We start from the raw sequence: 11,264 nt of genomic DNA on the forward strand, positions 1-11,264 counted from the left end.
TAACTAAAATTAATACCTCTCGGCTTTAATTCTACTTGTGTAAAATAATGTTATTAAATTATTCCAGTGTGTGAATACTTGAGGGAATTCAACGACCGCATGGAAGGAACCAGGGAAGATATGTCTTTAGCGATTCCACCACCACAATGTGAGAAAGATGGTAGCTACAAACCGTTACAATGTCACAATGGTACCTGTTCCTGCGTAAACGACCGCGGAGTTGTTCTAAAAAGCGGCGTGAATCGTAGCACTGATTGTAAAGAGATAAACGACCTTCTCAAACTCTGTGGATCTTTCTCCTGCAATTTAAGGTGCCCTTACGGCTACGAAGTAGATGCGACTGGTTGTCAGCAATGTCGTTGTCACGATCCTTGTAAAGATGTCTCATGTGGGCCACATGAGACCTGTACGATGGTCGATGTGAATTGTGGATCAGGACAGCACTGTCCAGCTGTTCCAGCTTGTCTGGCTATGAAACCAGGGCAGTGCCCGTATCTGGTACCAAGTTCATCGAGTTGCGAACTACAATGTAGTAATGATCAAGAATGTTCTGCCACGCAGAAGTGCTGTTCTACAGGTTGTGGGACGCAGTGTGTAGCTCCTGTGATGGCCACAGCTTGCCAACACGCACGTGCAGTGGCAGAACATGCGGCCAGAGAGTCAGGGGAACCAGCCAGAAGGATTTATATCCCGAGATGCGATGCTAGTGGAGCATTCGAGCCGGTTCAATGTCACAATAGAATGTGCTGGTGCGTGGACAAGGAGGGCAGAGAGGCTGCAGGCACTCGTGTTCTCGAGGGAGTGGTACCAAAGTGTAACACGCCGCTCAGATGTCCAGAGATCGATTGCAAGCTTGATTGTGCCGATGGATTCGAACTAGATCCTGATAGTGGTTGTCCAATGTGTTCCTGTCGAGATCCCTGCAAGAGCGTGACTTGTCGGGGAGAAAACGAGGCTTGTAGAATGGTCGAAGTAGCCTGTAGCGTACCACCGTGTCCGCCTGTACCAGTCTGTTTGCCTAAGAAAGATAATCCTTGTCCAAATGGGTCTCCTTTACTAGATCAAAATGGTTCCCCAGCAATTTGCGGACCACATGGTCAACATTGTCCATCCACACACAAATGTGAACTGTCTCCTCTGGATGAATACGCTGTATGCTGTCCCAAACCTCGCGAAGTTTGTTTTGAACCACCACGAAAAGTACCCTGTAATTTAGGAATGGGTTTAAATGAAACTGAGAGATGGTACTTTGACCCAGAACATAACGAATGTAGGAGGAAATTCGAGTGTACTCTGGGTCACAATGATTTCTCCAGTCGCTTAGTATGCGATACCGTGTGCCCTGTATTATCACAATGTGAAAGACTTAGAGAGAAGAACTTGAAAACGTCTCAAAGGCTGAAGCAACCAACTTTCTTGCCCAGATGTGACCCGGAAAATGGCATGTGGGAGTCTATACAGTGTTTGGAGCATGTTGGTGTTTGCTGGTGTGTCAACAGAAAGGGTCAACCTGTGAAAGGTTCGCTTACCAGAGGAGCAGAGCCCAAGTGTAACTTTAGGCAAGCAAGACGGGGTGGCAGAGGGCCGGCAGTTCAAGAAATCGACCGTGAAATTCAAGCGTTCATGGAGAACGCTCTAATTAACTTAGAAACTGACGAGAAGCAAATCGGGATGGTGTTAGGCACAAGATGTCAGGCGATGAAGGATAAAGGCCACGTCCCGGCAATTTGCGATCGTCAGGGCAGGTTCGAGCCGACGCAGTGTGCTGGGGACACATGCTGGTGTGTCGACGAGGCAGGCAATCAACTCATTGGCTCAGAACCGTTCCTGAAAGGAACGAATATTTGCTGTAAGATACGATATCTTTCATATATTTGTATTGAGTCATTTTGTCAATTTCAGGTAGAGTCAGTTTGTGATAGTCGATCATTGGGAACTAAAACTTGGTTTAACATGTATAATACAAATATTATTTATCTAATATGTAGAGTATGGATGTTTATGCAAATTTATATTTTTTAACGAATGCAATTAAAAAAAGATTTTAATATGTCATAAATGCATACAAAATAACAGTGTAATAATATATATATATATATATAATTCGATAATATAAATAATATACATTGAAATAAATATCTGATAAATTTTTGTAAATTTCTTTAGTGCCAACTCCAGTAGAAGCTGTCGAAGTAACTCTACGTTTCCCCGGTCGATTCCTCGGCGCTGACGAGGCTATACTGACCAGACAAGCAGAGGATCTACTACATGATCTAGGCGCCAGAATAAAGAACGACGTGCGAGTAGAAATCAATCAAGACTCAGCCATACTTAGTTTCGAAGTAATAGGACCGAACAAAGTAGACATAGCATTCCATCTGGAAGAATTAACCAGAATACAGAAATTATCCATGTTGGGATCATTCGCGGACGCAACCACTTCTCGTTTCACACACAGATCTCCTCCAATAGCTATGCAGAGTAGAATTGTAGCATTAGAACAACGAGAAATCCTCACAGAAGTGGAAACGCCCGTTTATCAAACTGCTACCTTGGTTTTGGCTGCTGGAAGTGCTTTCATAATTAGCAGTTTGCTGATTTTATTGATGTTATACCGTAAAAAGGTACACTCTCAATTTTATTTAAATAAGTAGTTGTAATTTTCTATTATTATTTATCATTTTTTAAAAAAGCAGATATCTAATAATTCCATAATGATGAATTTTTTCTTAAAGAATAACAGATTTAAATAATAGTTAGCAATAAAAAATTATTATGTAATTAGTTACTAATTCAGTATATTTAATAGCGATAAAAAAATATTTATTTTAGATGAAAATGAAAGATCCATCAAAAAATTTGGCGGCGGATCAGCACTTCCTCGCGTACCAGCAACCAGTGTATGTGATATCGGGCGTAGAACAGGAAGAGAAGAAGAAGGACATAGCCGAAGCGCAAGAGAGTACGTCTACCTCGGATGTGGTCGTCGGTACATAGAAAAGATCAAGAGTTCGTCGCGTAGATCGCTCTTATTCCGTGCGCGAATATAGTCATGATCCAAGTCACGTCTACGTAATCCCCTTCATATTTCGATGAGATATTTATTCTTTGAATATGAGATACATCGCGACTGCCAGAATTGACGGTCGACCGAATAAATTGCAAACGGTACTTCCTTCTTTGTGGACATCATGCGATATCGATCCCACAACATAGGATGTAACGTGTAGCCACAATACGGATTTTATTTTAAAAAATTAAAAAAATGGAATTCGGTCGGTCGTCGAAAAATAATAGTTTTTATTTAGAACAATCTGATCTTCTCGCGGGTCTCTCTGTTTCACCTCGAACTTATCGAAGCCACCAACGCAAAAATGTCCTGGCTCGAGAACGAAACGCCGAGGATATCATTGCGTTAAATGTATGTATATCATGGGTGTAAATATTAGACTCATACTGTGTTCGTTTATTTATATAGCTCAATAAAGATCGGAAATTCCTTTATTCGTGTGTCGTTATTAATACGTCTAGATCATTACTTTGGACGCTAGAGGCCAACCGTTTACCCAATCAGAGAACTGTTTCCCTAAATCTGCATTCCCAACTTGACCTGTATAGGAAGATCTTTTAAGGTCACAATAAAAATTTATAGTAATAAAACGGAAGCAATTATTTCTTTTAATTTAAAACATATGTGAATCAAAAAGATTTAGTTCCCAAATAGTTTTGAATCTTCCAGTAAATGCTGGATACCAGTACCGTAAGTAGAAGCGCGCTTTTTTTAGCCAGACCTCCGCCAATCAGATGACAGCATCATTCTAGTGTTTCTACTTGTTCCGCAAGCTCTCCATGCAGTTCAGTCTCAGCATGCCAACGAATAATATACTTTACAAACTAAAAACCATATAGATTCGTTTAATTTCATTCTCTTCAGTATTCTTTATACAATATTGGTACGAAAAGATGTCGATGAATCGAGTGTATATATTCTCGAATTTAATGCATAGATGGCCGAGATCGTGGGTGAAAACGCAGCCTGAGCTTTCGACGGAAACGCACGAAATATTCCGAAAGGCATTCGAGGCCGAGATCGAGTCGCCCTTTAGACGAAGCGCGGAGTGACCAATCGAGCGGTTCGGGTCGGTGGGGCTGTCCGGGGACGGGAAACGAGTGCTTTTATCCACGATACGCCGTTTTTTTTCTTTCAACAAAATCGTGGAACGAAACTTCGATTAGTGTTTTGAAAATCGTGTTCGAGAACTTCGTTCAGTGGTTAACGAAAGGTGGAAATATATAAACACGAAAAAGGGCAGGGAATCGAAGAAGAGAAAAAGGAGCTTAATGGCTCTCAGGAGATCGGGAATACAAGGACAGACATTGCACTCGCGGACGGGGCGCCTCGCAATAAACATCGTCGCCTCTCGTTCGCTCGTCCTGCATCCACCTCCTTTGCGTCTCTCCGTTTTCAACGAGCTCCTGCCGTCGTCGATTCTGCTTCCGTTTCCGTGTCTGTTATGTGTGAACGCAAAGAGAGCCGAGTGTTTATAACTGCACGGTGCTGGTGGCGGTGACGAAGGGAAAGGGAAAGGGAGGAGGAGAAAGAGAGAAGGGGAAGAAATTTGGAAGCGAGATAAAGAGAAGGATAGCTAGAAGAGAGTGCGCGTGCAAAAGCGAGAGGGAAAAGGAGAGAGAGCCAAAGGCTCGTCGGACGGAATATTCGAAGCGGTGCGCCATACATTTCCTACGGAAGGTCGTATTTATCGCGGGAACCTTATTGGTGAAATTATCTCAGTTATTGAAGAAGATTTTGATATATATAAATATATATCAAACCTTCCTTACAGCGATCGCTTCCAATTGAAAGGAACTACACATACAGTCGGTTACAACAACGGTGGTCCGGCTACTTAACCATCTATCTACTTAACGTCGGGTAGTTGACTAGGAATTCTGGATAACCTGATCGCGCAGAAATTCGAAGTGTCAACTCGTCGACAGGCGTGACAGCCTCGTCGACTGTCTCGTCCGTCCTCTGTCCTCCCTTTTCTTGATATTCGGTGTCGGTACCATCATTTGATTCCGCGATGTTCACGGGGACAGTGAAGATCGAAATATGTGAGGCAGTCGGACTAAGGGCGACGGACAAGCAACGAAAGTTTTGGCAGGATGAACCTATACTCGATCCCTACGTTCAGCTGGATGTCGACGAGAATCATCTTGATCGTTCATCGACTAAACCGAAAACATTCGACCCGGTTTGGAACGAGTGTTTCACCCATGAAGTTCAGGATGCGGTGATGCTCGGACTGACTGTCTTCCACGATGCGGCATTACCGCCGGATTATTTCGTCGCCAATTGTAGTATTCCTTTCGAGGAACTTGTCAGCAGGAATGACAAAACTGCAGATCTTTGGGTTAGTACTTACAATTTTGGAGGCTATTCTATTTCATCATGTGGATATATTCGTTAGAAATTTTTTGTTAGAAAATAAAAAGTGTTCCTTATTTACTTTTATTTTCATCTTTTTATACTTATGAATGCATGTTTCTATATTTTACTCCCTAATTTGTAGGTAGCTTTGATTAATCGGTTCACATTAATTTTGTGTTGACACTACAATGTTTGTTGTTGATATGTGTAGTGGAAAAGCAACGTGTAATCTATGTATATCTTTTTACTATGACATTATAGAACAATTCAAGGTAGTCTGATAACATTGTGTCAATAGAAACCAAAGCAAAGAAAGATAGACGATAGATATTTCTTAGACCTGAAACATGTGTGATGACTGGAATTCAATTTGGTTTCTTTAAAATGTTGAAAAAGTGTATACCAAGTGTAATGTATCTGAGTAATATTGTAATATTTGTATTACATTAATAAGTCATTTATAATATTAAACAATGATGATATTATTGAATAAAATTTGATTTGAATTAAGATATTTATGTTTGTTATATGTTTTAATTGTGTAGTAACTCCTTTGTGCTTCAATGCTTTTAAATAACAGTGACAATCGTTGTGAATTATCATCAGAAATTGAATTTATTTTAGGTTGACCTTGAACCTCAAGGAAAGTTAAGGGTTAGGATCGACCTAAAATGGAATGATCAAGGTAAGAAACAGGTAATGGCTAAGAATTATGCATGTAAGGTATACTTCCATAATAAAATTTTAGATCAACAAAGAGGCTGTGGTACAGGTGATGGAGAAGGAATCGGAGGCAGAGGTGGTGGAAGCATCACCACTGGGAAGGAACCCAGGAGGGAGTTCAAAGAAAGACAGGGTTTTAACCGGCGTAGGGGTGCTATGCGACGCAAAGTTCATCAAGCGAATGGTCACAAGTTTATGGCTACCTTCCTGAGGCAACCAACTTTCTGTTCTCACTGCCGTGAATTCATATGGTATGTATTTTAACAAAAGTATATTGATAACATTGCTTAGATTCTAATTCACAAGCATATTTTAACACTAATTCAAAACATTTACTAATTTCAATCATTTTATAATATGGAGTGTTATGTACTTAATTTGGTGTGTATATTTTAAAAGGTGATCAGTTAAATTAAATTAGTTTGACCTAGCTCGCATTGATATAATAGACTTATGCACACTAAATTAATATGGGATTTTGGTTCTTTGGATAATTTAAAAGTCTTGAAGTTGCATGCCTGGGTTTTTGGTTTTTTAGAATATACTGCAACATCATTAAGAAGATATTATTAGGAAAATGGCTTTTAGAAGTATATATTTTGTACAATATACATATATCTTCTTAATAATTAAGCTAGTTTGACAATACAGATATATAAGAATTAATTTTTAGTTAGTTTACCAGCACATAATATTTGCAGCAGGGAAGTGAATATTTAACACCTTAGATATATTGACTTTTAAGCTTTCAAACACTCTTTCCTTTCTTGTCTCTTTACAGTAATGTTACATAATATTCTATGTATTTTATTGGAATAGATCATTCAACTAAGAAATAGGCTGCATGCATTGGTTTTGCAAGCATATACTATATCTACTGTTTGGTAATATTTCTTATGAATTAACATGTTATGATGTCTGTAGACAAAAGTTCTCTAATATAATAATAAATTATTTTTAAGAAAATACTAGAAACATCTAAGACAGAAATAAAAATTGAATAGTAATCTTACCTAATCATTTTTAAAAGACTAGCATAAACATCTAATTATGGTTTATGGCCCAAGAAAGCATACGTATGTGTTTTATGAGGGTATACAAGGAGATGATGTGATGTGTTTTGTCTGTTGTATTTCAGGGGCTTGGGCAAGCAGGGCTATCAGTGTCAAGGTGAGAAGACACATACACGTTATTAACAAATATTATAATTATATATTTGCTTGCTCTACCTTTGTGTGAATATATGTTTATCTAGGTGTGTGTATGTGTACTTAGTTCTTTATAAAAAATCAAAGCATTTAGGAATAAAAATCCATAATCCAGTTTGAAAACTTTGAAGTTTTTAATGTTTAATTTAGCCCATGGTTCAATATCTGATGCTATGCTTTCTTTAATGAAACGGAAAATAAAACTTAATGTCCATAATACATCAATGGAGTCTTTATTGCAAATTATATTAGCTGTGATTTAATATAGTTATAAGTGGGGATATATTTCATTGCATGTTTCTAAGTAAATTGTAACAAATCATCAGGAGGTTCTAATGGTTTCATTTTACCACATCCTTAGAGTTTATATTCTGTCTTCAATGTTCAAGCTTATATTGTTTCCATGGCAAGACTATCACAACATCCACCAAATTTTATTTATGCTTGTCATTTCAAATCAGTGCGTCTAATCACGCATGCAGCCAGCTTGGGTCATGCTATGCTAAAAGTTATTTGTATCAAAAAATGTAAGCATTCAATGAGATTTTATTATGTTTCAGTCTGTACATGTGTAGTTCACAAAAGATGTCACAAGTTGGTTATCACAAAATGCCCAGGCATGAGAGATGAGGTGAGTGTGTCTTACTGCAGAGTATTATCTTTATATTATTATGTATTATATTATATATTATTTTTAGTATTATTTTTAATATCATATGTATTTTGTAAATATCAAGAAACTGAATTTTTTAAACTAATCTTTAAATGATATTGTCTTTCAGTCAAATCAAGATACAGAAAGTCCACGTTTCAGTATAGATATGCCACACCGTTTTGTTGTTCACAACTACAAGAGATTTACATTTTGTGACCACTGTGGCTCACTGTTGTATGGTTTATTTAGACAAGGTTTACAGTGTGAAGGTAAATATATAATAGAACAGATTTATTATACATAAAATGATTTACATGAATATGTAATACTTGAATCTGATGTCTGTTTATACAGCTTGTAATATAAATGTTCATAAGAGGTGCCAGAAAAATGTAGCAAATAATTGTGGCATTAACACTAAGGCTATGGCTGAGATTTTAAGTACAATGAATATATCACCAGACAAACAAATAAAAACTCCAAAGATTAATTATAGAACAACAACTTGTCAGTCTGGTCAAACACCCACAACAGTAACAGTCACAGACACATTACCAACGGATAATTCACAAACAATTCAAAAAACGGAAGAAACATCTGTTATCGCTACTGAAAATGCAGTACCTGCTAGTGAGAATGAAGTTAGGAAATTTGGTATCGAGGACTTTAATTTCATAAAAGTTCTTGGTAAAGGTAGTTTCGGGAAGGTGATGCTAGTAGAACGAAAAACTAATCCCGATGAAGTTTACGCTGTAAAAATTTTAAGAAAAGATGTGATTATACAAGACGACGATGTAGATTGCACAATGACGGAAAAGAGGATTTTAACACTGGCAGCGAGACATCCTTTCCTTACAGCTATTCACAGTTGTTTTCAAACAAATGACCGATTATTTTTTGTTATGGAATATGTGAATGGAGGTCAGGATTAATTGAAATATAATTATAAATAAAACGTATAGAAAAATATTCTTTACTATCTGAATATAAAAAATATTTTGCTTCTTTCAGGTGATTTAATGTTCCATATTCAAAGGGCTCGAAAATTTGACGAAGCAAGAGCACGCTTCTATGCGGCAGAAGTTACGCTTGCATTACAATTTCTTCACAAGCATCATATTATTTATCGAGATCTCAAGTTAGACAATATAATACTCGACCAGGAAGGTCATTGTAAATTAGCAGATTTTGGAATGTGCAAGGAGGGTATTATCGAAGGGAAGACTGTTACAACAACATTTTGTGGCACACCCGATTATATCGCACCTGAAATTCTTCAAGAATTGCATTATGGTGCTAGCGTTGATTGGTGGGCACTTGGTGTTTTAATGTACGAAATGATGGCTGGTCAACCGCCTTTTGAAGCAGATAATGAAGATGATTTATTCGAATCAATTCTACGAGACGATGTGCTTTACCCTATCTGGATCTCAAAAGAGGCAGTTTCTATTTTAAAAGGATTTATGACAAAAAATCCAGCTAAGAGATTAGGTTGTGTGGCTGCTAATGGTGGTGAGAACGCTATAAAAGTTCACCCATTTTTCCAAGAAATAGATTGGGAAGCACTCGAAGCGCGTAAAGTGAAACCACCAATTAGGCCAAAAACTGTAAGTTCATATTGAATTTTAATAATATGTTAAAATAATTGAAAAATATTTCACGATAATTGCGTGTTTCAGAAAAGCAAAAAGGACGTAATGAACTTCGATACGGAGTTTACAAAAGAAGATCCAGTGTTGACGCCAGAAGATCCAGATGAAGTGAGCTATATAAACCAAGAAGAATTCCAAGGTTTCTCCTTCGTCAACAAAGACTTCAACCCTGCTAGGTTTGGGGCGCAATAAGAAGTAAGAACACAAGCAAATGAAGAGGGTTCAATGTTAATATCATCTTAAACGCTTCTTGCTTGGAAAATTGGCGAGCATGCCAATCTGCAAAGCTGAACATCGGCGTTTTGAAGCTGCTCGGGGTCTCCTTTGTATTTTATCTCCACCGGGGATAATTTTACTACGTATCATCGGAAGCAATGTTCAAGCTGTACAAAAAAGTGGTGGAGATCATCAGGAATTTGGGAAATCAGCTAGAAACTTCGGTCTGTTTCACGTACAAAAAAAAGTGGTAATTTTCGCAGAGAATTTCATTGCTAACAAGGAAGCGTGGCCTCAGTTCGAAAAAAAGAAATGCGTTTGGATCCAAGTCTCTTAAAGTTGGACAAAATTCTTGATTTCCTTTGTTTTCTTGAAACAAAGACAAATGTGATTGAGATGAAACATCAGTAAGAGATTTCATTTGTAACATTGATAAGCAGAAAGATCACGTGCTTTGGAAATTAAGTATCGGTTAAGAAACTTAGTACAAAAAATACAAAACAGAAAGAGAAAGTCATTTTCGATGGCATGATGGTAAAGGTCGCTGGGCGATCTATCATTTTTCTGTTGATATTGATATTCTCGAGGAAGATTCGAATTAAATACCGAATTTTTCAGTAATCTCTTAACCGTATATTTCGTTTCCTCTTAGAGTTTCTTTCGTAGAATGTCTCTCTGGAACTACAAAGTTTTTCATCAATGACAAAAAAAGAGTACTCGCGCAGGAAAAACCACGAATCTGCAGGATATGAAACTCATCGACATGTCAATTTTGCATTGAAATTCAGTTCCATTAAGGTATACAAAATTTTACCTGATTTACAGATTCCTAGTTAACCATATATAAAGACTTGGCACTTATTACGCATTTTTTTTAGCGCTTACGTACTTACGGACTTAATTTTCATTGCAATTCACGAGAATTATTTTTTACTACGGCAAGAATACCGACAAAAACAGGACGATCGAATTATTGTGATTATTGCTTAGTAAGTCGAGTTTTTAGGTCTTAGCGTAGTGTATCAAATCACTAGTGATCAAGACTGAAACAGAAGCTGGGCTTAACTTTTAGGTAAGCACCGGCTGCAGGCGTAATTATAATTGCCGAGTCTATAAAAACCTGTGCATACATAATAGCATCATATAAAGTAACCACATAGAGAATCGAGAAGTTATGTTCCGGTTCGAATCGAGATCTCGTGTCTTCGAACGGTCTAAACTTTTCGTCGAGCAGAGGAGCATCTCGCAGCGCTTCTCCGATAGGATTTAAATGATAAACAAAATAATAATAAAATAATCATACAACACTAAAAGAAATCATGCTCGCGTGGTGAAGATCGAGCAGGATACGATCTGACCAGGTGGACATACCAATTTCA

The 11,264-nt window shown here is 37.7% G+C and overlaps 2 protein-coding genes across 5 annotated transcripts in view; both read left to right on the forward strand.

The window, feature by feature from the left end:
* LOC117237164 (balbiani ring protein 3) overlaps positions 1–3,504 on the forward strand; it is a 32,834-nt gene extending 29,330 nt beyond the window's left edge. For 2 of the 3 annotated variants that reach the window (XM_033500880.1, XM_033500881.1), the window contains exons 7-9: positions 68–1,849; positions 2,167–2,624; positions 2,833–3,253. In XM_033500880.1, coding sequence (XP_033356771.1) covers positions 68–1,849; positions 2,167–2,624; positions 2,833–2,997 — 2,405 coding nt within the window. In that variant the 3' untranslated portion in view covers positions 2,998–3,253. Of the gene's footprint in view, positions 1–67; positions 1,850–2,166; positions 2,625–2,832 lie in introns of all 3 variants that reach the window. The other variant, XM_033500879.1, reaches the window with a different exon arrangement.
* A 604-nt stretch (positions 3,505–4,108) lies between these two features.
* On the forward strand, positions 4,109–10,822 carry LOC117237167 (protein kinase C). 2 transcript variants are annotated; one of them, XM_033500884.1, is made up of 10 exons: positions 4,109–4,725; positions 4,845–5,414; positions 6,056–6,116; positions 6,180–6,405; positions 7,293–7,324; positions 7,923–7,993; positions 8,145–8,286; positions 8,372–8,938; positions 9,029–9,624; positions 9,697–10,822. In XM_033500884.1, exons 2-10 carry the CDS (start codon positions 5,085–5,087, stop codon positions 9,859–9,861), a joined length of 2,190 nt encoding a protein of 729 aa, XP_033356775.1. In that variant the 5' UTR covers positions 4,109–4,725; positions 4,845–5,084; the 3' UTR covers positions 9,862–10,822. The 2 variants fall into 2 exon arrangements, with proteins under 2 accessions (XP_033356775.1, XP_033356776.1); XM_033500885.1 differs by having other exon boundaries at positions 4,109–5,414; positions 6,204–6,405.
* The last annotated feature ends 442 nt before the right edge of the window (positions 10,823–11,264 follow it).

The sequence above is a fragment of the Bombus vosnesenskii genome, unplaced genomic scaffold (genome assembly GCF_011952255.1).
Source record: "Bombus vosnesenskii isolate JDL3184/JDL3185 unplaced genomic scaffold, Bvos_JDL3184-5_v1.1 scf7180000013361, whole genome shotgun sequence".
NCBI lineage: Eukaryota > Metazoa > Arthropoda > Insecta > Hymenoptera > Apidae > Bombus > Bombus vosnesenskii.